This window comes from Bradysia coprophila, unplaced genomic scaffold (genome assembly GCF_014529535.1).
Source record: "Bradysia coprophila strain Holo2 unplaced genomic scaffold, BU_Bcop_v1 contig_138, whole genome shotgun sequence".
In the NCBI taxonomy this organism is placed as follows: Eukaryota; Metazoa; Arthropoda; class Insecta; order Diptera; family Sciaridae; genus Bradysia; species Bradysia coprophila.
The window spans coordinates 3482505-3508688 of NW_023503409.1; the positions used below are offsets into that span (position 1 = coordinate 3482505).

General features: G+C 36.8%; 4 protein-coding genes across 5 annotated transcripts; 2 read left to right on the forward strand and 2 right to left on the reverse strand.

Moving 5' to 3' along the window:
- Positions 1-6512: 6512 nt before the first annotated feature.
- Positions 6513-7827, reverse strand: LOC119073615. Its single transcript, XM_037179193.1, has 4 exons — positions 7607-7827; positions 7409-7539; positions 6926-7297; positions 6513-6859 (listed from the first exon to the last, which is right to left on the reverse strand). Exons 1-4 carry the CDS (start codon positions 7695-7697, stop codon positions 6677-6679), a joined length of 777 nt encoding a protein of 258 aa, XP_037035088.1. The 5' UTR covers positions 7698-7827; the 3' UTR covers positions 6513-6676.
- Positions 7828-9394: 1567 nt separating this feature from the next.
- On the forward strand, positions 9395-12850 carry LOC119073472. The gene is made up of 9 exons (XM_037178978.1): positions 9395-9826; positions 9890-10146; positions 10298-10444; positions 10509-10745; positions 10817-10968; positions 11028-11183; positions 11241-11330; positions 11391-11560; positions 11623-12850. The coding sequence occupies exons 1-9, from the start codon at positions 9705-9707 to the stop codon at positions 12383-12385; spliced, it is 2094 nt and encodes a 697-aa protein (XP_037034873.1). The 5' UTR covers positions 9395-9704; the 3' UTR covers positions 12386-12850.
- Positions 12851-16443: 3593 nt separating this feature from the next.
- LOC119073492 (esterase FE4-like) lies at positions 16444-18691 on the reverse strand. Its single transcript, XM_037178999.1, has 8 exons — positions 18463-18691; positions 18218-18355; positions 18026-18164; positions 17576-17952; positions 17345-17513; positions 16943-17281; positions 16749-16884; positions 16444-16688 (listed from the first exon to the last, which is right to left on the reverse strand). The coding sequence occupies exons 1-8, from the start codon at positions 18652-18654 to the stop codon at positions 16496-16498; spliced, it is 1683 nt and encodes a 560-aa protein (XP_037034894.1). The 5' UTR covers positions 18655-18691; the 3' UTR covers positions 16444-16495.
- Positions 18692-19941: 1250 nt separating this feature from the next.
- On the forward strand, positions 19942-22442 carry LOC119073653. Of its 2 annotated transcripts, XM_037179252.1 has the most exons (9): positions 19942-20080; positions 20159-20291; positions 21492-21545; positions 21611-21646; positions 21716-21799; positions 21861-21926; positions 21987-22120; positions 22181-22209; positions 22286-22442. In XM_037179252.1, the coding sequence occupies exons 2-9, from the start codon at positions 20193-20195 to the stop codon at positions 22345-22347; spliced, it is 564 nt and encodes a 187-aa protein (XP_037035147.1). In that variant the 5' UTR covers positions 19942-20080; positions 20159-20192; the 3' UTR covers positions 22348-22442. The 2 variants fall into 2 exon arrangements, with proteins under 2 accessions (XP_037035147.1, XP_037035148.1); XM_037179253.1 differs by lacking the exon at positions 21716-21799.
- The last annotated feature ends 3742 nt before the right edge of the window (positions 22443-26184 follow it).

A 26184-nucleotide genomic window follows, 5' to 3' on the forward strand; every position in this document is an offset into this window, starting at 1 on the left:
AACAAATAATTATTATTTGCCTGGTGTTGATTTGCTCATAGTAGCATTGCAATTTTGAATCAAGGCTGTTATCGTCTCATTTTTTATTTGTGACACAGACACATGGACGGACAGACAGACAGACAGACAGACGGACAGATGAAGTGTCCACAATAGGGTTTTTTTCTAAAAGAAAAAAGACCTAAAAAGGGTATGCATAATACTGCTTAGTGCTTTTACCAAGAAATCAGTAAATGGTCGTTTAAGGTAATACTCATACTAGTAAGGTATTGAAGCATCCAAAGTTCACCAAGGGTAGCCTAAAAGTGCAATTTGATTAAAAAATATTTTTTTTGTTGTTAAATAGGTATTGCAAAACTAGTCTGGGATCACCATTCAAAAGCTTTCTCGGTTGCTTCGCAAAGGAGATATCAGTCTTATAAATTGGTGAAATTTTAAATTTTAGCTACTATTGCTCAATGAAGAAATTATCGAGAGCCATAAATCTTAGAATTTGTCCCTCTACAAATTCCAATGTAAATTTTAAGTCCTCACTGTTCCACAAGCCCTGGCTGACGCTGGTGCTGGTTCTCAGGAACAGCTAAGGGGATTTTCCTAAAACTTGTTTACTTGAATAGCACCTCCCCCAACTCACTTATGAAAAAAACCTGGATGTTAGCTTACACGTTTATTTACAAATTTTAAGTCTCACCGTGTCATATTTTGCATGGGTCCATTTCTCACGATCTGTGTATGTACTATCCTTTGGGTTTATCGAAGTAAATTTTTCACGCCGTACGTGTGCTTGATTGCAAAACAATCGCCTTAACATTCTTTGATAATGAGATAATGTGACAAAAATTCTATCATCCTCTCTCATTACTTAGCCATTCGAATGTAGAAGTAAAAGAACAACATTTTTTTCCGACAACCACGTAACAAAAGTTTTACTTTTAACTAAGTAACATTTTCTGCACGTTCTGTTTACGTACTATTTGTATGAGAAATGCTTCCAGATTTTTTAACTCTAAAAAAAACAGCTAGTGTTATCTCTAAACTATATGTGCAAAAATCGTCGTGGCGACTTCAATTAGTTTAGGCATAGAAGTTAACCAGGGACGGTTTTCCATTTATTATACATGCACTAGAGCTTCCGAAGTTATTTTTTCCGTGCTCCGTGGAGGGAGTGTTTGACACGAAACCTAATTAAAAATCAACGAAAATTACGCTCGTCATGTTAGGCAATCCAAAATAAATTATTTTCTTAAACCCCGGAAACAAGTTTTAACGTTATATCCGTGAAGGAAAAGCGAGTTTCCGGGGGGCACAGCGAGTAAATTAAATTTTCTATGCCAAGGAATAATATTTTGTTTTACTTTTGTTCGATTTTTGCTGATTTTTGTTACAAAATAACCGACTGCATAAAATTCCCTTTTTATTACAATTTTTTTTCTGCTGTTGTTGTTGTTGTTGTTGTGTAAACCAAACCTACCGTGGGTCTTCGTTTTTGGTTCACACAACTTTTTTTTTCTTCATATTTCTGCTTTAGAAAAATGAAAACTTGACAGATTTTGATGTAAAACAAAAATATGAAAATGAAAAATTGAGTTTTGTTAGAAATAATTGTTTTCCCTTATGCACAGACACCATGTCCGAATATCTGCAAGTGGCTGAAGATGTAGACAGCGAACCGGTGTAACTACAAACGGAAGATGATGGCACGGTGATGCTATCAACAATTCGAGAACATTATCCAGGTGCGACCGGATTAAAATACAGAAATCCAGAGACGAACGTGTTTCGCATCATTCGACCTACTGAGCGACGATTACACCCACCGCCCAGAAACAGCAGATGGGGGTCACAAGTGTATTTGTGCGTGTATCGAAAAGGTTTGTACATATGTACACATTTAACTTTTGTGTTACAGGGCATAGATCTTTGCTGGAAGTATAAAGTTAGAGTTCGAGTTGTAGAACTGAGTTTTCGTGCGAAATCTCAGTTTCATTTAACTGAATTGTCAATGCATATTAATGGGTGATTCAAGAACTGTGTGCGTACGTATGATAGTTGAATTGATTTTTTTTAATAAATCAAAAGCTTTATACCAAAAGTTCACACAGTATTTTAAGCACATCTCGGCTTTGATCCTTATTTCAATGAAAAAAAAATCAATTTGAAAAATAATCCAATTTTGATCATTGATGCTACCGACCCGAAAACGGTGGCAAGAAAATGTGGTTCTCTTTTAAAATAAAATGATCCCATTCCATGTACAATCAATAAATGAAAGCACAAACGTTAATAATGTTGAACGGTTAAATCCCCTCTATACCACATTTTGATTTTTTTTAGCCCCGTACGAATTACGAAGGGGCTTATAGGATTACGATGCCGTGTGTAATTGATGGAATTCGAAGCAGACGGTAAAGGCAAAGTGTTTGCCTATGTTCATAGATGACGAATCCGCAATAAAAATTTGGTCCGTCTGTCCGTCTGTCCGTCTGTCCGTCTGTCTGTCTGTCCGTCACGTCGATATCTTGAGTAAATCAAATCCGATTTCAAAAAAAAAAATTTTCCCTGAAAGATAGTCAAAATAGTGAGGCTAAGTTCGAAGATGGGCATATTCGGGTCGGCCCTTCGTGAGTTAGGGCCACCTAAGTGATTTAAGGTCTTTTGGTGATATTTATGGCAAAATAAACGATGGAAATGTAAATGACACGGCAAATGATAGGTATTGTCAATATCAATCCAGGAAAAAAAAGTTTTTTTAAATCGGGTGTGTGGACCGTGAGTTAGGGCCTTAGAAGTGAAAATCTACTAGGGCCCTATGTGTATTTTACATAGAACTCAAGAAAATTTCATTCGTTTTTCGTAATTTTTGTGTCATTTGGAAGGTAATCAAAGGCCGAATAGAATGTTGTTGAAAAAAAAAAAAAATTTGGGTCCTCGGACTAAGGCCGCTACTAGGGCCCTATGCGTATTCTACATACAACTCGAGTAAATTTCATCCGTTTTTCGTAATTTTTGTTTCATTTGAAAGATAATCGAACACCGAATAGAATGTTGTTGAAAAAAAAATTAAATTTGGGTCCTTGGACTAAGGCCGCTACTAGGGTCCTATGTGTATTTTACATATAACTCGAGCAAATTTCATCCGTTTTCCGTATTTTTTTGTTTCATTTGGAAGGTAATCAAAGGCCGAATAGAATGTAGTTGAAAAAAAAAATTAATTTGGATCCTCGGACTGAGGCCGATACTAGGCCCTATGTGTATTTATACTCAATAAATTAAAATTTTAGGGCTATTTGAAATTTTTGTTTTATTTGAAAGGAACGTCGTACGGGGCTTCGTAATTGCGCTATGCGCAATTTCTAAGATGTACACATTACATAATAATTTTACTTTAACTACTTTAACCGGCGCATAGGCTTACGGTCAAAGTAGGGTGACAGACGCACTAGGGTCACGTACGCAATAGATATACGGGTTTGTACGGGGCTCAGTCGCAGCAAACGCTCCGACTGTTCTGATGGCTCGTTTTTTATTTGCTACCCGTGTTATGGTCTAAGAATATATTTTCTTTTGGCCATAAACACATAGGGAACAAGAACACTTATTCGAGAGTTAGAAACTTGATTTCACCACGCGTGGTTCAGCTTCGTTCCAGATTCACATGCCGTTGAATCTCTACAAGATAAAAAGCCACCAAAAGTTGACAAGGATTTTGTTGACAGTATCTCGTTCTAAGTTTCGAATTATTGATTGAAGAATCCAGTGTAGATTCAAGTCGTTGCGTTCTTAACCAGAACGTTTTTGCAAAGTGGATCACAATGGTTGCCCAAAACTCATGGATTAACATATTAGAAACCCAACACCAACTAACGAGATGGCGATGGCAAGGGTGCCAGAGCACCGCATGACATTTCAGTCAATCAATAAACATTTAATATTCCGAAGGTACAAAACTTTATTTTACCTGGAAAACACACTAATTCCTGTTATCTAATACGCAGAAAAAATCAAGTTCAAACGAATACACCACAAACAAACAGAGCGTAATTGCTCTCTCCTTTCCCATGGATCGCGTGAAGCGAAAGTGGAGATGAAATGCTGTTTCGACCTCCGGATACAATAGCGGTCAGAGGTTAGCGTGGTCTAACCATCTTCAGTCGTTTCCACTGGTCCGTTACACGAGACAGCAGTAAATTTTCTGATTGAACTAGTAATTTGAAAATTTACAATAAACGTTCTGCCACCTTTCGATGGAAATTTCGAGACTTAGTGAGAAGCTACCATGAAAATGTACCCACAAAACGTAGCACAACAAAGAGAAAATTCATTTCAATCAAAAAACAAAGACTGAATAAAAACCTACGGAAAAACAAACTAACATAAACCTATGTGTTTATGGCCAAAAGAAAATATATTCTTAGACCATAACACGGGTAGCAAGTAAAAGCCGAAATATTCAAATTGCCAAAACTTTACCTTAAGTTTTTAAATAATTTTTTTTTTGCTATTGTTGTGTAAACCAAACCTGCCGTGGGTCTTCGTTGTCGGTTCCCACATCATGAAAACTTGACTGATTTTGATGGTGAAACATAACTATGAAAATTAAAAATTGAGTTTTGTTTGTACACTTAATAAAGAACAGACGACAAAACAACTACCGACATCAACAACGACTAAAAAAAAACAACCAACACAAGATCTGTTTTGTACTTCTCTTTCGCTACTAACAAATAAATATTTTCCCCGTATGCACAGATATCATATACCATTATCTGCAAGTGGCTGAAGATGAAATCGACGAACCTATGGAACTACCAACGGAAGATGATGGCACTGTTTTGCTATCTACAATTCAAGGACAGTTTCCGGGTACAATCGGCTTAAAATATAGAAATCCACAGACGAAAGCTGTTCGCATCGTTCGATCGACCAATCGAAGATTACATCCGCCACCCGGAAACAACGGATGGGGGTCTCACGTGTATTTATGTGTTTATCGAAAAGGTTTGTTCATATGTACACATTTATCTTCTAAAAAAACTTGTGTTCATGTTAGGAGGTAATTGATTGCTTTAACGGTTAAAAAAACGAACATCGACAACTACTGTGCGGAATTCCACGAGTCATTCCACTGAATGAAATGACTTCAATCAAGTAACCTCTTAAAATGAAACTGGTCAAAGGTGGTCATGAATCAGGGTATGAATACGAGGTACTTGTAAGGAAAAAAGTCAGAATAAACATGAACGTTGAACGGGCAACATGCCCTAATAGAAGTGTTTTTCTCAAATGTAAGCGGTGGTATGATCCTAACTGTAGCCAGTTGGAATTATGGTTTATTGCCGTAGCCATACCATCGCAGTAGTAGTGTAGCTGGGCCAACCGATTCTAAAATTTCGAATATGGCGACCGTGACAGGACCGGTTCAGTTACACTGGAAGGATGAAAGAGTTTGGACTAATCCTGTGAAGAGTTTGGTCATTCCTAAAAATTGATGCAATCCGTGACGATTGACTACGAAAGAAGAATCGGGTCAACGAATAAAATGTTTGCACAATCGACAGAGGGTCTGGTCATTCCGTGAAGAATTGGTTTAATCTCAGAGTCAATGTATAATCGGGGATTTGCATCCGGCATTGGCAAGACGAAAAATTGAAATGATGGGAGAAAAGTCAATGGATAATCAGGGGTCTGCATCTGGCATTGACAATTGTTACATCAAGAAAATCGAAAATCTATGAACGTGGACTTGATATGTGTGGTTTCCTCTCTTCGCCCGAAAACCACAGATGGGAGTGTGCGGAATTCCACGAGTCATTCCACTGAATGAAATGACTTCAATCAAGTAACCTCTTAAAATGAAACTGGTCAAAGGTGGTCATGAATCAGGGTATGAATACGAGGTACTTGTAAGGAAAAAAGTCAGAATAAACATGAACGTTGAACGGGCAACATGCCCTAATAGAAGTGTTTTTCTCAAATGTAAGCGGTGGTATGATCCTAACTGTAGCCAGTTGGAATTATGGTTTATTGCCGTAGCCATACCATCGCAGTAGTAGTGTAGCTGGGCCAACCGATTCTAAAATTTCGAATAACTACCGACACCATCAATGGTAAAAACCAGCCGAAACAAAATCTGTTTCATGAGTCGAATGTTGTATTGCTGGCATTTACAGGATATAATTCTTTTGAATGAAAAAACTAAATTTTTGTTGTTTCAACGTTTCGACCAGTTTTCACGGTCATCATCAGGAGGAACTTCGAGGAAGAAAAGATTTTTTTCGTTTTATTCGCTACATAACACGAATAGCAATTTTCACACATTCCACATGAAAAAGTTTTTTCACCTGCGTTTTTATCTTGCGTCTTTAAGATTTTTTTTTTTTCGTATAGGGCGGATCATAAGTTACGTGCGTCAATAAAATAATAAAGAACTTTCTCATGAAACTTTCGTTTGGCTCACATTCTGAGCTTCAAACAATCCACAAATAAATAAACTCGTATTGCACTTTCAATCATACAAATTTTTATTGCGTCGTACTTTTATAAGATTTCTAACCTTTTAGTGTTGTTAATCTTTCCAACATGGACATATTCGAAGATATACTCTCAGAACACTTAATTTCAGTCAGTGTTATCGACGAACAATTGTACAAACTAAAGTTAAATAAATAAATGAAATTTAGTTAAAATTGGTGGTATTCATTCCCAATAAATTAACATAATTATATGGACTAAAAAGGTAATCAAATCCGTATATTGAAATATTGGCGACGAAATGCTCCGTATTCATATCGTATGCAACAGCGTTAAAGCTCTTCTCAGATATAAATGTCGTGTTAATAAGAGCCATGGCGGTCGGTGACTAAATCATTACAATTTATCAAACTTTCGCAACATAATAAAAGGACTTGCAGGCTGTAGTACTCACATTAAAGGCAAATCGAACATAAGTGATGGACTCATCGCCGGAATATTCAAATGCTCTGCTTGGGAAGCGGCTAATGTTCGTTACATTTCGGCTTTCAAAATGAATTAGTCGATCGCCCTTCTGCCTAGCTCCAATTGAATTTGATGCTGATGGTTTCTTAGGTGGTCTAGCATTCTTCACGTAAACAACTGTGTAACTGTTCGATGACGCATCGTCCTTTTTGTATGGCCATTGACTCAGTAGTGGTATTAGATCCTTACCGAATCCGTGCAGAGATATTGTTGCTGTGACATTCCGTGCATTAGGTATGGATATAGTTGCGTCAATATTCTTCATTTCATTTGTTACTTGTATACCACCTTCACTAAATACCTTTAAATTTTCTTATTACAATTAATCGATTAATTGGATCAATTATTTTGAAAATACACACAAAACGAAGTTGCCATGTTATGCAGTACTACTGTCGGCTTTTTTACTTACATTAACATCAACTTCAAAATAAGACAGAACAGTTGGAATTTTGCCACCCAAATATTTGAATATAATTGTGTAGTTCTTTGGCTCTTCGGTGACTTGATCTATGACCTTCTTGGAGAAAAATACGTCACCACCTAGAATAAGACAACACGAAACGGTCAACTCGTTCTTATATTTTTTTTATATGTTGCGTTTATCGACCTAAATTTGGCACACCGTACGTGTGCTTGCTCGCAAAACAAGCGTTTAAAGCATACACAATTACACAGCTCCAAATTAAATATTGTTTCATTATATTGAATTGCAATGTTACACCCTCGGTTACACTAAACAAACACCTAACACCGTAATGAGATTGCGACGCAAAATATATAATTCAAAATACGTCTGTTCAGTACGTTCAGAAGTAAATACAAATTATTCATAAAATATTTCGTTAATGTAAAGATCCGTCGCTATTGACCTTTGACATTCTTTGATAACGATAACTGTGAAAAAAATTCTCTCATCCTCTCATTGCTTAGCCATTCGAATGTACAAGCAAAAACAGAAAACTTGTTACGTTGAAACTTAAAGAGAAATTTTATTCGACCGTTTCGAGTGTCACGTGTCACATACCTTATTGGTAAAAATATTGGTAAAATGAATTATTTTTAACGCTCAAGCAAAACCTAATAACGCTCGTATATTACCATCCGAAGTATACCTTTTTCTCCACTCATCTTGTTTACATGTAGTCTGCAAAATGAACTCAAATGAGTTAAATGGTGGAAAAGCCGCAATAATCATTTTTAGAGGGATATTGATTTGAAAACGGTAGCTGTCAAAAGCTGACTCACCCAAAATAATTGAAACCGTTTTTGTTTTGCCTTTTCCACTTACCACCCATATATTTTGAAATTTGCATGAAATTGGATCCCACCACATATCTCACATCACAAATCATACATCCTTAGATCCGGATGTAAAGTGTTTGGCATTGTTTGACAGCTGAGGGTCCCAGCTACGCATTTAAAGTAATCTGGTGCTGCTTGAGGCGTTTATAGAGTTTTAGGGTCTGACAAAGTTCGCCGTAGGAGGAAAATTTGCAAATTTTAGTAGATTTCGGGAACTCAATCTTTGCTTTTAAATCGAAAAACTGGTGTTATTCATGCCTAGCATCCCCATCCCCAGTACTAGTTTCATTAAATTTTCGAAAAAAAAATATTTCAATGCAAAATGGTCCAAATTTTCGATAAAAACTGAATCTAGTTGCCACTGTTGCGGAACATCCAAAAACTTTTTCATTGTTATAGGTTTCGAAACTGAACGTGCAACGATAAGAGCGAAGAAAAAAAAAACTTTTTTAAACCAATTTTATAAAGGTTACTTAACCTTCACATCTGTTTTAAAATATCATTTTTAGGAAAATTCGGAAAACTGCGAAAAAAACGGACAATTCTTGAAATTTCTTTGCACTAAAAAAACTTTGAACCTTCAGCTTTCGTTTGAGCCCAATATCACCTGTGTAGCTTCGATTTCCGCTACACAGAAATTCATCAAAATTGCCTCTGCATCGAAAACATCAACCGGATGTGGATGGCGCGAGAGACTTTTTCAAAGTCTCCTCATCGTTTTGGAATCCCCAAATGCATTTATCGATGGTAAAAATTCCCTCTTTTATACCAAAATGCACCAAACTTGTTCAACTAGTGAGCCCTACTAACTGGCATTATAGTGATTGTACGAGGAAAGATGTTTACATTGGTTACTACTATGCTTACATACATACATATACTTTGATCATTCCAATTACCATATCACATAAAAATAACTGAAACAAAACGCCATGCACATTGTCTAACACTCTTGTGTGTTAGATGAATGATAGTAAAAAATCTCAATTCAAAAAATATGGGAAATGAGCGCAATTTACGTGACAGAAAAGCTCAAAATGCTCAAAATTGAAATCGGACAATACCGTTTTCAACCCAAACAAAAAGAAAGTGACAAATGCTACTGTCAAGTCCTGTATCTGTGATTGAATGTTGCACAAAGTGATGCAGCTCCTGGAAAAAATATTCATTTTTTAAATCGTTTGTGCTTTTTGTTTTGAAATGTTTCCACATTAATTTTAAATGTATAATACACAATGAATGAATGTTATGGTCGTTGAACAACTTAACCATCGATAGATATTGTCAATTCACTGTTAAACAAACGATAAATATTTTGTCAATTTTCCACGAATTCTGGAGCCTAGTACGCAATTCGTTTTGAAAGGACCGTGCAAGGTTATTGAAGAAATATCATTGAAATTATGGCTGCTGATGTTGGAACAAATAATTTGGCCTTAGAATATCGAAAAATAACCGCAGAGGAACAACAGCAAGAATTTTGCAGTTATCTTGGATTCCAGTCGGAAACTATCATCTGGGATGAGTGTGTTCAACATTGCAGTGATGATTTTCCAACTTTACCGAATGTGACATTTTTTTCTTAAAGATATGATCCGGAAACCGATCCAGACAGCCAGAGTCTTTTGTTGAAGAAAATCAATTTAATTTTTGGAGATGAAGTAGACGACGCAATTGTAAGTGGCGAAAACAGTGCCGCAACTACACCGGACAGTGAGACTAGTTCTACCACTGGCGAAAATAGTTCAACTGATGCCGATGTAAAAGCTGCTAGAAAAAAGGCGGCCAGAAACGAACGATTTAAGAAAATGAAGGAGAAACTGGCGGATGCTATTTGGAACCAAAGTGAGTAATGGTGTTTTGTGTGATACTTGAAATACAGAACCGGCATTCAAAGATCGATAGATGTCAGCATTAGTCTTTGTGGGTCCAATGACATTGTCATCTTGTGGTTCTTGTGGTTAAACGTTATCTTTTTTCTCCTCAATCTTCACAGAAAAGTACAACAAGGACACATTGCTTATGTCGCCGATATTTGTTGCATTAGTAACAGACTATGAGCAGTACCAGAAAGATTTGAGCTGGTGTAAGTACTCGCTAGAATACTCCCTACATCCCGTTTTTCGGATCATGAAATGTCGCAGTAAGTCTCCGCATCGCTCAGCTTCCTCACAGCCAAATAATTTTTCCATATTTTCGTCTTTCAGAAAACGGGGAATCACACGGTTGCTGCATGATATTCGTCGACGAACATGCGAGAGTGTATCAAAACTGGGAAGAGTTTAAAACGAACAACGACTATACTGCTGGCTACATAGTCGCACCATCACTCGGTGTTTACAATACGAATGGTGACATAGATTCGGATAATTTCAATCGCGTCCAGTTGGAAGTGTTTCCATCCAGCTGTGTCACAACAGCCAGTAAATTGGCTGCCACTGCAGGTACGGCAAAAGTTTCTTGTCTTATTGAGCGAGTTTAACCATAAATTTCATTGTGATGATACCCTTTTCAGATACTGTGTCAACAGTTGGAGGTCTTGCAGCAACCGGTATTACTATAGCGTCCGTAGCGGCCGTTCCAATGCTTCCAATTGTCGCTACCGGTGCATTAATAACAGGATTGGGCTGTGCAGCGTATTCTGTCGGAAGGAGCACATTCAAATTGGTAAGAGTTTCTTGCGTAATAATGAATCGGCATCTCGAAATCATTCATCGTAATCCTAGGTGGACCGGTCCAAACACGAACAAACTATTAACGTAGCCGACAACGAAGCCAGATCGCACTGGTTTGGATTAGTGGCCGGTGCTGTAGGATTAAGTGCTGGCGCTGCGACAAAGGGATTAGCATCAGCCGCCAGCAGAGGTTCGAACATATCAAAGGTGAGTGAATTGAATAGAAATTTGGGAACTGAACTGAATGATAGAAAAAATTTTCAGGTGGTTACTGGTTCGGTTAATATGTTAAACGGTGCTGCGATTCTAATGAATGGCGTTGGTACTTTGAACGGAGTCTACGCTATTTTTTTGGTAGGCTAATGATTAGGTCAGCTATACATTTCGATTGTAATCGCTCTTTTCATCTAACAGAAGAAAAAAGACGGCGAAGACATCACCATGTTGGAAATCGTACAACTGAGCTCCTCTCTTTTCATATTCACTCATTCGGTGTACAATTTCCAAACAGCGAACAACATTGTTAAGTCAGCACAAAAATCCACCATCGGTGAATACCGACGTGGTCTTAGTCGGAATCAGCAGTAAGATTTGTTTACCTCTTGACCAAATTTGTCGGTAATTTCACATTGTGCTCCAATTTCAGAAAAGCGTTCGACAAACTAGTCAAGGAAACAATTCGACAGAAGGGTGTGGACGCCGGCCATGTCGATGTCATCCGATCGTTGCGTAACATAAAAGAACCGAAACAATTTTTCGGCGACGCATACAAAGTGAACAAAGAGTTGAACAAGAACAACATCCGAATGTCACTGAATGGCGACGGTGAAATTCTATTGAATGATGGAGTTGCCACAACTCCAACAGAACTTCGAAACAACTTAAAACAGCAATCCAGCGAAAATGTATTCGCCAATTTGCCAACGATACCAGATAGTCATCCAGCAGCTGGTAAGATTAGTTTCAACGAAATGAGAAGTGTCGCGCCATCAGTGACCAGAGACCATGTTATGCTGGTGGTAAAGGGACTGTTTCAATTGGGCACATTCATCAATGACAAGGAAGATTTGGAGTCATCATTAATCGACTTTGGCGAACGGGTCACCCTTTTCGTTTTCGATTCGTTCGTTGATTTTATGAAATCGTATTTTGCTGAAAATAGTCAACGAATCGGTGGATACTTAAATGTGGCGATACCATTTGAGGATGTGCTATCAGTTGCGTTGAACATTGTTCGGAAATTATGCGACGATAACGGCGTCGATTTGGAAAGTTATATGGAGCGGATCGATTGGAATTTCCTTCGATTGCAGATCAACGAATTTTATGAAAATTTGAGGGATCGTCAGCGCAGACGCGGTGCACCAACCGAACGATGCAAAATCTGTTCGGGATCGTACTATGTTTAATGCTAAAATACTAATCCACGCACCAATTTTCCCCGCCCAAAACAATCCCAAAACTCAGATTATAGAGTGCACAAAATGAAAAAAAAAAAAAAAATTTTGTTAGATGAACATAATAATCGGCTAACACTAATTTATCATAAACATATCACGATGTAAATCAGTGCCTTAGGTTATTGTTTTTTGCACACATTAGCCAAAAAATAATAAAACGCCAAATTTTATTGATATAAGCCAAAAAAAAATTGCAGAAGGTGAAAACACCGTATAGTAGAAAAATGAGCACAGCTCTGAACGAAATTATGTACCTAGAGATATTCAGAAGAATAAAACGAAGAAAAAAGTTCCACTCACTTCGTAGAAGTATGAGAATTATATTTTTTATTAGATTTAGATTAACCAAAATACTAATTGTTGTTCCAATGTAAAGAAAATGTCTTCGTGACAATAAAATAGCAAATTCCATTACTAGTCTTTTTTTCAATGCTTCCTCCACTTCTTGCGTACACCAAATAGGATTTCGATACGATCTAAAATACATGTCTATCGCTAATCATGGCACGAAAGGTAAGAAGTAAAATACGTCACGACGAACTCGAACTATCTAAGTCATTTTACAACGACATCGGAAAAATCAAATTTTTTATTTTAATTCTCGATTTTTACAAGAGAAAAGGAAAATTTCTTCGATCATTCTCATGTGAATTTAATTTTCTTGTGACATCAAACTGTTCCATAATGTAGCTCAACGTCCGAGGAGCATTTGTCACTCGCATCGAACCAACCACAAACTCGGCTGCTTCAGAAAAGTAAACTAAAATCGCATTTTATGTAAGAAGAAAACTCGGGAAAATTATCATTGGGAAGCTAAGGTATCAAGCAACTGTTCGAAATTTCTCTGGAGTACTAAGGTGACATTTTAGAAATTACCCAATCTCTCATAGCCAATAGATCCTCCAGCCAAAGTGTTTATACTTTTAGGAAGTAGGGAGTATATGTCTTCCCGTCTTCTCATGGAACCCGTAACTGTCATAACTGTCACCAAAAAATTTTTGCGTCACAAAGTGGCAGATGATTCGGCCTTTTCCGTTTTTCCCTTGTCTCAGGATCTATTTCTCCCTATTTTAACAATTTTCTTAACAGTACTTTCCTCAACATAAGTAGCAGATATTACGCAAAAAATTTTCTTAATATTTTTTTTTCTAGAATTTTTTCGGTAAATTTTGTGCTTTTCTTTTTGCGAGTCGAAGCTGCAAGCGTCACCCCCACCGATATTAGTTCTGTTGTAACTGGATAAAAGGACTTGCAGATGTGACTACACTTTAAGTTATTATTTGCGATTATTGAATTCTTCCTAGATAAATTGTTGGTTTTCTAAATAACGTGATAACAGATTCCCATAGAGGTAGAGGCATTTTTTCATCGAAACACTTGATAACTCAAGAAAAACTACTATGTTTTGCCTCCGTTTACCTTAACTGCGTCTATTTTTAATTGTTAAAAAAGTAAACTAAACGGAGGCAATCCATAATAACTGCCACAGCTGTAGCGTCCCATACAAAAAATTAAGCTGTGGCTACAACTGACAAACTATTGTAACGCTACATATATGCAGCGTTACAATAGTACCACTTTTTCAGTTTCACAAGCTAGCGAAATTTGGAAACGGCTAGCTTGTGCAACTAAAAAAGTGGTACTATTGTAACGCTGCATATATGTAGCGTTACAATAGTACCACTTTTTTAGTTTTACTTTTTTTCTTAATTTCTTAAGAAGTGGTACTATTGTAACGCTACATATATGCAGCGTTACAATAGTACTACTTTTTTCAGTTCCACCTTCCAAGTTTGTCTAAATGCATGAAGGTATGAATAGCTAAACACAGTAACTAATTAAGAAGTCCTGAGTAGATCTTAGTTATTTGCTTTGCTTTTTGTTTTTTAAAATGATTGTCTTACAGCGTCACAGTGTCATTAAATTTGGTTCAGTCATTATTTGGTGATATTTTAAATTTAACAGGAAGATGATAGATTTTCATTGTAAAAGGAGTAATGAATTGTGTACCAAAAAAAGCTGTTAAACCAAAATTTTACAGCGAAAGCTGTATAGAAACGTTGTAGAGATAGTTTTTTTTTGTAAATATGTCGTTCAAAAGTGGTTTGCGACCCTTCTTATAGTTACAATTTTTTAGGATCAGCATTGTACATCTGCGTTGATATCCAAATTATCTTTATATTTCGATCAAAATTTATCGTTTATTTTTGAAAGATAATAAAAAAATAAATCAGATATTATCTACTAGACAACAAAATACTAACTCCCAAACGAGGCCTGGTACATACCCCCAAATTTTTTTCTGGAATATCTTAGAATGGCGACTAGAATCAACTCCCAAAATTTTTGCAGTTTTTTCTTATAATATGTGAAATAAATCTGTTAAAGTTGCATTGTTACATTAGTCGTACACACACATTTGAGTCAAGTATTGTTACATAATTCATGTACGCAGATGATCAGAGCCAATCAGAAAATATAAATGCGAAACTCACGGAAAATGGAAATTATTACTCAACTTAGGTACAAACCGTCTAGTCTATTGGGGGTGAAAATCTGCGGAAATACAACCGGCAATTTTTTGTGATTGTCACAGACCAAATCTTGAAAACGCAAAAGAATTTGCAAGTTACATCAACGGTTTAATAATTAGAGCAGTAATATAGTATCATATGATCTTTCAAAGTTTGAAAGTGAATATCTCGGCCAAATTGAACTTGATGAGGCGTGTGATAGCTCGTTGAACTCGTATGGACGCCTAGATTACGAATAAAATAAGTGGGTAGGGGTAGGAGCGAAGGGGGAAAAGTCAAAAAAGTCGTGTATATATGTTCCTTAGTCCTATGGAAAAAAAATTTCAGTGTGAACGGACTTGCGTCACGGCCCTTCACTAACGTAGGGCATGATCCTTAGTCCTACGGAGAATTTTTTTTTGAAATTTTTTAGAGTGAACAAACTTTTGTCACGCCCGCTTACTACCGTGTGGGCATGATCCTTAGTCCTACGGAAAAAGTTTTTTTTTGAAATTTTTTAGTGTGAACGGACTTGCGTCACGCCTGCTTACTAACGTGCTGGCATGATAGTAAAGTTGTAAAGTATGTTCAATTTTGGACACAATTAAAAGTAGAATATGAAAAAATAGACCTTTAGCTAAAATTGTAGCCTTGTAGTCTACATTTGGCAATTTCGTCTTTTATTTTCGATATCTTTTTATATTTTTTTTTTTTCGAAAATGTGGAATGTGGAAATGTGTCAGATTTCAATAAACACTACGATTTAGTATAGTAAAACTAAAAAAAGTGGTACTATTGTAACGCTGCATATATGTAGCGTTACAATAGTACCACTTCTTAAGAAATTAAGAAAAAAAGTAAAACTAAAAAAGTGAAACTATTGTAACGCTCCATATATACATCGTTACAATAGTTTCACTTTTTATAGTTCCACAAAAAAAGTGGAACTAAAAGAGTGAAACTATTGTAACGCTGGTAAAAATGTTTATGTTGTTGCTGTCACTTCATACAAGAGCAAATTGTTCAATGAATTAGCCACATTCTTTAAATCGATTTTTTACCATGAAGCCATGATGGCTCATTTTTGGTTAAATGGAGAAAAAATAGTTTATAGTTTGTAACATGGACTGGACAGCCCGACATTGTCTAGATAATGTTACTCACGAACCAGGTATCAAATTACTTGCTTACAACGCAGGCGAGACAATCATCAGTTTCAGCTGAGAACTTCGGATAAGCCCTTTTTGTGAAAAACATTGTGTTTAACTAGGGAAAAACGTTGGAAATTGTATTTTCTCAGGTGAACCTAGAAATGCAATGTCCAACTTTTCTTCCCAAGTTGAACAAATAACCATTTGATGAATGCGACAAAAGTGACGAAAGTATGGTATAGTGGTACGCAGTTTCTCGTTAATGTTTGCACAATAAGTTTTAGGATTCGACAATAACAATAAAGGCCAACAGAAAAACGATTTCAAGATTTGATTTTGATTCTATGATTTTCTCATTTTCTTTGTGTTCGTATTTCGCGTCTACATAAAATGTATTACTGTTGTCCACCGGCTTGATAGTTTCCCTTCAGGATATTTTCCCAAAATACGACTCGATCTGCAAACGGTTCATCGATGATCGAAGTATCAGCATCCATTCGGTAAAATTTCAGTGGAATCTTTCCTTCTCTTTCTTCACGACTGATCGGCTCCCATTTCTGTTGGTTTCCCCAAAATTCCGTTGGGTATCTTAAATAGAAAAGAATTGATGGCTTACGTCTTACATAATTTTTCATAGAATCTTCGTACCCGTTTGTAATGAATGAAGCCCAAAGCTTCACAAAATTCTTTGAAACTGTTTCAGCGATTGAATCCTTTTGAAATTCCGGTGCCAGTGCATATGATTCAGCAAATAAAAACGAAAGTTCGTCGACATGAGAAACACCTGAACATAAACTTTTTTAGGAAAATGTTTCTGGCTATATTGGCTATCGTCATTTTACCAAATATTTTATCGATATTGAACCATCGCAGGATGGAGTAGTCTCCTCTATTATGAGCGAATTGGTAACTGTAGACAGGGGAATGTTCTGACAATAAAACTGCACATTTTCTCACTCCATGATTAAATAGTCGATCGGAATACACGTTGGTCAGTTGTTGTCTCTTGTCTTCCGAAATAGTTTGATCAATGAAATAAAATTTACGAATTTCTGTCGATATGTTCAATTGCTGTTCATCTGTGAAATTTGTGTATACTCTATCGAACTGCAACGAAATTGGAAGCACATTTGTCCAGTTTTCATTCAGATCTTGTAATAGTTTTGGATGTTCCAAAATATCTAAAATTTATTAGAGAAAAACATGTAAAACATGTAATTCTAACGTAAAGTCAATTGCAATACATGCTGAATGCAGTAAAATTCCTTCATCTTCAACGACGCCGGCGATCACAGGCACTCTGCTATAACTTCCAGTTTCAAGACTCTTCAACGGATCAACGGTGAGAAATGCTCCCGGTACATCTGGCTCAACAACGACACCAAACGGTGTGAATGGATCGAAGTTCCATTGCTATCAATCGAATTGACAAATCATCATCCAGTTATATCCCACAATTTTGTAAAATTCCTTACGGTTAGCGGTTCCATCGAATTTAGTATTTCGTCTGTGGTCTTCAAGCGTAGGCAACTTAGAAACTTTGCAGAAGTATCAGTTGGACAACCAATATTCGTTCCGAATCGCAAGGCCATCTCTCTAGGATGTTTAGACATGGCCCACGGATTTAACGCACAGCCACTTTGTAAAATAGCTGCATGAAACAGACCAGCACTTTGAGGTGACAATATGTGAAAGGAAACGGATGCTGCTCCCGCACTGTTACCAAACAAAGTTACACGGTCGGGATTACCACCAAAATTTGCTATATTCTGTTGCACCCATTTTAATGCGATATTCTGGTCTTTTAGGCCATTGTTGCCAGGTATAAGCTCGTCTTGCATACTTAGAAAGCCTGATTGTAATCAGAAACAAAAATAAATATGTTGACGACGTTAGCATTAGTTTCGATAAAATTTCGTACTAACCGAACGGTCCTAGACGATAGTTAACTAACACCAGAACAACATTTTCATCCATAAAATATTGCGGTTGCAAAACATTACTAGTACCAATCGAGAAGCCTCCACCGTGAAAGTAAACGGCAACAGGCAAATTGTCAGATAACTACAATGCCAAGTTATACAAAAAGCTTATTGGTGAATTCTGAAACGACTTACTGACGGGGTAAACACTTGAAGCTGCAAACAATTTTCTTCTCCAATGTTCTGATTCGTTACCCACATTTTTTGAACACATTGAGGACCATAAGATTTTGCTTCAAAGATCCCATCCCACTCCGCTGCTAGGGATGGTGGCTAAGTGATTTTGTAACAGGAATGTAAAATTTTATAAGCCAAAATTACTTCATCAGTTGAGTGTTTGAGGACTTAGCAACTATACATAGTGATATTTAAAGTACTACCTGAAACCTTTCAGCTTGTCCATAAGGTATACCCAAAAAACTGTAGAAGTCTCTTCCGTCTCTAGACTTTAAGATTTTGCCAACAATTTTTCCTTGTTTCACTTCCACTATCGGGGAATCAGTATCATTGCTACCAAAACTGACACTGCAGCAACTCAATGCAATCAAAAGAAATAACATTTTGTGGTCCATTCTATTGGCCTGTTCACAAGTATAATGAGTCGAAATTATTCTAAAAGAAGAGTTTTGAGAAAAGTTCTTATCAGCCGCTGATAACTTCTTATGTATTTAACGTAGACAGGCATAACTGAAACATTAATGCTATCATCATAGCAACAAATACAATCCAGAGATTATTTTAACAAAAATCAACAGACATGTAATGTAGGACATGCAATTATGTGCTGTTGTCCATTGTCCAAAACAAGATAAAGTTTTCTTTAGCAATTCCGTTGATGGGTTTCGACTTCCATTATTAATTCGAACGTTTACAATAATTCCTTTATACGATTGTGGTCAATAATCATGTTAACGTTATTTGTGTGTATAATATCCCATCTATCATCAAATCTATGTAGTTATAATAGTTGGCTTAAATAAACGATTCTCACTCTGTTTATGTTAGAAATCAATGTGTGAAGATCTCAAATTGGCCACTCAGACAACCATAAACATTTAAAATTTTCAAATCTATAACTATCACAAGAAATATCTCAATTATAATTTCGCATACACGAAAATCGTTTCAGCTAATGATATAATTTATTTAGATACACCAGGTCAGATGTGAGTCTTCGATGAGTCAGGCGAATTAAATAGGAAAGTCGGAAAAGTGTGACTGTTGAATGTAAACACGAACTGTAAGGGGAATTCTACTCAATAAAATCATGTTCCAAAATTTTCTTTATAAAGAGTAACTTTCTCCAATTCAACTGTCTATGAACGGTTAGTCATCTGTTATCGACCCAAACAACAGATGTAATCAATGAGCCCATGACATGCTTGAAGCTAGAGTGCTGTAAGCGAGCTCGAATGGAACCTTCTGGTACCGGTTAGTTATCTTTTATGGAAATCGACAACAAAAATAAACTACCTAGTGTCCTCTCATGTATCCACATATGTGTTGTAATAATTGAAGTAATAGATTCTGCATTAAATAATAAGTGCTTAATGGGTAGAGCTGTTTTTCCATCTAATCAATAGCTAAGTATTTTCTTCTAAAGTTTTTAGTGGAATCCATGCGATCAAGAATGAAATTTTAGATAATTCCACTACGAAAAGAATTGGCTAAGACTAGCGATTGTATTTCCCAAATTAGGTTTTAAACATTTTTATAGACAGGGAACCAAGAAGGTGTCGTAATTCTCGTTTTTTTTTCGTCCGAGAAATTTAAAAAGAAATCAAATTCTTATGTGCATCAAAATGTAAATGCCCATCACAAACCATGTACAAGTGTATCTCCTATAAAACTGGAAACCTGTGTGAACCTGCGCACACAACTGAAGCATCGTTTTCGAGGAAAAATTTTTCGCTAAGACATTAAGTTGTCTATGAAATTTTATTTCAGTTTGCATTAAACCGATCGAAGAGGAGAAAGGTAGAGTTTTCTATTGAAGTGGTAAATTTGAACAGCTTCAGTTTGATTTCATTTTTAATTGAAAAATTATTTTCTTTTATCTGTTGTGAATCGAATCAGCGTGTGAGAAATAGTTGATTAACGAATTATCAAAATGGTCTACGAATTTGAATTCTACACCAACCGTCCATCATTTTATTTAAGAGACTATCTAAGGCCTCGATACTATCCATCGTACTATTCATCATATTTGGTAATTAAATCCTGTTTTTTTCTTACTTTTCAAATACATTTTTAAGTTACAATTATTACGAAAGAATTGAAATGAACAAAAATGTAAAAATAATAATTTCGGTCGCATAACTGCTTGGTGCACCACAGGTGTATTATGTGCTAAAGAGTAATGGTCAAGATCAGAGTTATTTTTAATTGTGTTTACCATTAGTACTGCGGCACATAATATTTCAAGAAAAGAATGTGGGTTCGTGAAAAAAATTCCTAAACAGAAATTTGCAAAAATTTGTTAGTTTGATTTACCTCAATATTTTCGTTTTAAAACATTTTCGGTTTATTTTTGCGATTATGATTCACGCTCTATGTGTATTACAATGGGATTACTTGAGGATATATTTTAAGAGATGCGACACACGTAACATTTTCATGGATTTTGGCTGCAACAGTTTTAATAATATGTGGTGGGCGGGTGCTCAGAAATTTGTTAGATAATTTTGATCGTAGGTACGTGAAATGTATCTACTATAATCCATTTCGTGGTTATCGGCTCGAAAACTGTTGGAAAATGATTAAATTTACAATCGAATAAACAAAAATCCAATCACGATCTCTAAAGGAACAAGGAGACAAGTGAGCCTGTATTAGTCCTCCATCAGACCACTGTTTGAAAACTATACCTGTTGCGCTAGGAAAGATAAAAAGGCCAAAAGTTTGACTTGTCTGTCACTGTTGCACTTTCAATAAAAAATTTATTTTCATACCTAGGACCCGAAAAGTGCAAATTCGTCGAACTTTTTCTCCGTCTTGTATGAAAACTACTATTTGTACCACGGACTAAAAGTCTTTTTTAGCGTATTTGATTCCAGACCTCGCCTTCGGCTCTGTCTTTTAAACTTCTCACACGCTAAAAAAGACTATTAGTCCTAGGTACGAAATGTACTATTTTAAATTTTATTTACCATTTGGCTCCAACAGGCTTCTTTGGATTCATTTTAATATTAATTAAAATTTTCTACGATGCGTAAGGGCTGAGATATGTACGGCAGTAATATTATCTAGTACTCAACAGTCGAGGGACAAACATGTTTTTCGTAATAACATGGTGCAGGTTTCAAACCTAGGAATTATGAGGAAACTTTGTGCGTTCAGCAGGCTCTCGGTCTATACCTTTTTACTACTAAAAATTTTCTAAATGAACAAATTTGTATTCGTTTTACAGCCATCTTATGGCTCCTACCTACATGATAGATACTACTACACTAATGGATACTATGTAAGTCCGATTCTATGAATAAATTTTCCCATTTTCTCAATTTAATTGAATTCAAATTTCGATAGAAACCATGGTATCGATCGCCTTACACTTACGCACGGGTAAGTACTTTACATAATCCGTCAAACTAGTTTTCATTAAATTCATTTTATAACATTTGTTGATTAAAGACACGAGATTACATGCCCTACAGACCTAATTACGATTACAAATACGATATCCCCGAAAACACTTACAGACATTATACCCCATATGTAAGGAAAGAATATGTTAAAAGTACAAGAGTAAATTAACGTATGAATCATTATTGTCTAGCCAATGTCGAGACTAGTGACTCCAATCTATCCCGAAGCTGAAAAATACGCCCACACTTACGGTTTGGTGAGATTTTTTTCTTTGTTTCATTTTGCAATATCAGCAACAAATTTTTTTTAAACTAAGAAACTTGATGCTGCCACCCGAGACATACGTTCAAAATCGGTAAGACTTCTGCAAGAATGTCGGTCGACTGTTCAACGTGCATCCAGCATACCCCGTTTTGTACGTGCTTCGAGTTTGGAACCGACTTACAGCAGGTAAAGTTGATGATTGAGAAATTAAATGTCAAATTCTTCAATGAAACATTTTATTTTTAGCGACGATGACTACTACCGCATGAAAAGAGGTAAAACAAAATTTTAAAAATACAATTTTCTGTCTATAAATAGTTTAACGTTTAATATTCAAATTTGTTATTGAAGCTGTTAGCCGCACACGAATGATGAGTGAAGAGCCGTCGTTTTACAGCAGTCAATTTTATTAATTTTTTTAGTTTAAATTTTATTTATATTCAAAGAAAAGGAAGCGTCAAGTAAGATAAACTATTTCGATCGAAACTAATTAAATTTCTAAAACAAATGTTCCGCTGGTTTCTTTTTTGCCGAGTTAGGGATGCATTGTATACCTTCCATATTCCACATTGTCCATAGTGGATTGTAGAACACTATTCTGCCGTCATAAGGAAAAAAACCTCAAGGTCTTTCAATTGGCCACCACTGATTACGTATTGAAAATTATTAATTTATAAAAACCTTAAGGTTTTTCTTCTTATGAAAAAAAAATATCTAACAGAAAATAAGGTTTTTTCGCCAAGTTTTCTACTACCGCAGAAATATGGAATCATATCATAATAAAGACCTAGCTTAGAAAGACTTTTTTCAATATATACATTACCAACGACCTCATCAATTTACAGATGTGTCTTGGCTTCAACCTTATGTTAGGGTATATGCTATATGTGGTAAGAGCAACGTAACCATCTAGCAGAATGTTTCCCTCAAAATCGTTAATCATCAAAAAATTTGATATGATGATGCCGATTGATCAAAGCAGCCTTGAATTTAAAAAATCAAAATATCGAGCACATTTTGAGCGTTTTAATCACGCGTTTTGTAATTTTTTTGGATAATAATGGATCTGCACCCGCTAACTGATTTTCTTCCGTAAGTATTTTTATTGCAATGTGACCCGGAATATTATAAGTGCATTCCCCGACTGAAAGGACTAACAAAATATCCATTCCTTACCGGAATGCATGACATGAACATACTATTTCAGAAGAGCCAATTTCGGTAAAATAGATTTGTTTAGTAACGTTTTGATGCAACAACAGATTTCCGTTTAATTTTTGTTTTGTGATTTTCACATCCTCGGGGAAGATGTACTTGTAATAAAAATATGCCGGAATACCGCTATCGTGGAGTCTTATTTTTTGTTTTCGTCACAGTGCCGAGACGGACTCGATCTTCGAATTGGCACGACTGCCCGAAATAATGAATATTGCATCGTGAGTTACAAATACTTTATTATTTCGTTTGATTCACATGACATTAAATTTCAAATTCATGCCAAGCAGAGACAAAAATCCGTCGTTGTTTCATCGGTCACCCGGCATACAAAATGTCAACAGACTCATAAGCGAATGGGAAACCGATGGTTACTTTTGTTCACTGGAACCACCAAATGCAGCTGTTCGCGTGTATGATCAGGACAATACCGATATTTTATCCTTGGGAATCTCAAGTCAATTCATTGCTGATTCGAAGAATACTGCAGTTGCACTGAACGGCCGACCAATATTCGACAACGACAACTTTGCCACGAAATATACGGTTCAACATGCAGTGGCGCTACAAACAGATTCTATCTACGGATTACCAGTTAATTCAACAGCATCATCTGTTGTCGAAAGTGGAACTTCCAGTTTATTCTACGGACCGCCAGCTGTCGCAGTATCATCTGCTCTCGACAACCGACCCACACTAGAAAGTCCCGTCCGTCGACCGCTAGTGTCATATGAATTCAACCATGAATCTTGCGTCGATGATATCATGAACAGATATTCGCCCAGCAGTTTGGTCAACGGTACAGCAGCGTACCCTGCATCTGTTGTCGAAAGTGGCACTTCCAGTTTATTCTACGGACCGCCAGCTGTCACAGTGTCATCTGCTCTCGACAACCGACCCACACGAGAAAGTCCCGTCCGTCGACCGCTAGTGTCATATGAATTCAACCATGAATCTTGCGTCGATGATATCATGAACAGATATTCGCCCACAAGTTTGGTCAACGGAACACCAGCGTATCATGCATCTGTTGTCGAAAGTGAAACTTCCCGAAACGATTTATTCTACGGACCGCCAGCTGTCGTAGTGTCATCTGCTCTCCCCGATAGAGCCTCAGAAAACGATGGAGCTTTCCGAAACGATGAAGCATCATCCACCTCAGCAGTATCGGTTTTCGACTCGGAAGTTGGCTCTGACAGTGTTTTGGTGGTGTCGTAAGTTTTGCTTAAATTTGTGTATAGCGACAAGCATAAAACAGGCTACGTTTTTCTAGAAACTGTCCGGCCGCAACATCACGAAGCAATTCCATCGTCACCGCGAAGAAAAGAAAACCTAAGCAAAAGAAGGATGAAAAAATTAAATTGGCTCTGGATAAGAAACACAACAAATATGCGGTGAAGGAGCCTTGTAAATGCAAGAAAAACTGCTTGCAGAAGATATCTTTCGAGCGTCAAAGCGAGATTAACAAACAATTTTGGGAGCTAGACTACATCGGTCAGAAACTTTATATCCGCTCAAAAACCACAAAGCCATCTCTAAAACCAACTGCAAGAAATCCCGTGAAATATTTTTTCACCACAGCCAGTGATCAAACCGTTGAAGTTTGCCAAATTTTCTTTCTGGCTACACTTGGATTCAAACCCAACAACAACACGGTCGTTCGTGATGCTTTGAAGCATGAATTTCCGCGACCCGATGGACGTGGAAAAAATTTGAACAAATGGAAATTCGACGAGTCGATTGTGGTTGATCATATTTTGTCGTTTAATCCGGAAACGTCGCATTATCGGCGAGAACATGCCCCATTCCGAAAATATTTGCCGTCCGATGTCACCATAACAAAAATGCATCAGCTGTTCATGGAGCAACAATCCAACATGTCGTGCTCATACGACTACTACCGAAAAGTGATTGATAAACTGAACATTTCCTTTACAAAATTGGGCCACGAAAAATGTGAGCAATGTGAACTGCACGAACAGCACAGTCATACTTCGCCCGTTTGTCAGCAATGCATCGAACATGATCAGCACAAACAATTTTACATTCAGGCCAGAATTCAATATGACGCTGACAAGATCATTCCAGATGATCCACAAAACATTATTGTATCGGTTGATATGGAAAAAGTGGTGATGCTGCCACGCATGGAACAATTCAAAGAAGTATTGTTCACGAAACGAATCTGTGCGTTTAACGAAACATTTGCACCGGTCGGCGGAAGTTTGACATTACCTGTGTTCGCATCAGTTTGGCATGAGGGTATTGCTGGCAGGAAAAAAGAAGAGTTGATCAGTTGCTTTCGATCATTTCTTGTATACCACCGAAACGCTTCAACCATAACATTTTGGAGCGACAATTGTACGGCTCAGAATAAATGTTGGGCACTATTCTGTTTCATGGTGTACATTGTGAACTCGGATGAAATTGCTGCTGAAAGCATCACAATGAAATTTTTGGAGAAAGGACACACGTTCATGTCCGCCGACAGCTTCCATCACCAGGTGGAGCTTGCGATGAAACATTCCGATAAAGGAAATGTTTACGATTTTAACGACTTCGTGAAGTGCGTCCAAAGTTCTAATGGTCAGCGGGTTGTGTGCAAAGAGCTACAGTTTTCGGATTTTGCTGATTGGCCAGATTGGACGTCTGTATCAAAGTTAAACAAGGCTAAACCTCGACCGTACATAGCAAAGATGTCTAAAATAAAATTCGTTCGAGGAAAGAAGACAATGCTGTATGCCAACAGCTTCGAGGATGAGTGGATCGAACTCGATTTTATCATGGCCAAACATCAGGGTTTGGTGCCACCTGCTATGAGAACCTCTACTTCTGGAATTTCAGAAGAAGTGAAATGTGGAATTACTCGGAAGCTAACACAGTTGATGCCTCTGAACCGCCGAACATTTTGGTTGGAAATACCGACAAAAGGTCAAACTCATTAAATTTGATGTTTTTTGGAAATTTCGCGGATGAATAAATATTTTTTGTGAGAACACGGTGGGTCTTTTGATTGATAATTGGGAGGTAGCCTG

Coding starts and splice junctions, on each gene's coding strand:
- LOC119073472 (XM_037178978.1), top strand. CDS start 9,705: ATGGCTGCTGATGTTGGAACAAATAATTTGGCCTTAGAATATCGAAAA. Junction 10,746..10,816: donor TAAATTGGCTGCCACTGCAG/GTACGGCAAAAG, acceptor TACCCTTTTCAG/ATACTGTGTCAACAGTTGGA. Junction 10,969..11,027: donor GAAGGAGCACATTCAAATTG/GTAAGAGTTTCT, acceptor TCGTAATCCTAG/GTGGACCGGTCCAAACACGA.
- LOC119073653 (XM_037179252.1), top strand. CDS start 20,193: ATGGTCTACGAATTTGAATTCTACACCAACCGTCCATCATTTTATTTA. Junction 21,647..21,715: donor CGCCTTACACTTACGCACGG/GTAAGTACTTTA, acceptor TGTTGATTAAAG/ACACGAGATTACATGCCCTA. Junction 22,210..22,285: donor CTACTACCGCATGAAAAGAG/GTAAAACAAAAT, acceptor TTGTTATTGAAG/CTGTTAGCCGCACACGAATG.
- LOC119073615 (XM_037179193.1), bottom strand. CDS start 7,697: ATGAAACAATATTTAATTTGGAGCTGTGTAATTGTGTATGCTTTAAAC. Junction 7,540..7,606: donor GTACGGTGTGCCAAATTTAG/GTCGATAAACGC, acceptor GTCTTATTCTAG/GTGGTGACGTATTTTTCTCC. Junction 7,298..7,408: donor ATTTTGAAGTTGATGTTAAT/GTAAGTAAAAAA, acceptor GAAAATTTAAAG/GTATTTAGTGAAGGTGGTAT.
- LOC119073492 (XM_037178999.1), bottom strand. CDS start 18,654: ATGGACCACAAAATGTTATTTCTTTTGATTGCATTGAGTTGCTGCAGT. Junction 18,165..18,217: donor TTCAAGTGTTTACCCCGTCA/GTAAGTCGTTTC, acceptor TTGGCATTGTAG/TTATCTGACAATTTGCCTGT. Junction 16,689..16,748: donor GCTTCATTCATTACAAACGG/GTACGAAGATTC, acceptor TTTCTATTTAAG/ATACCCAACGGAATTTTGGG.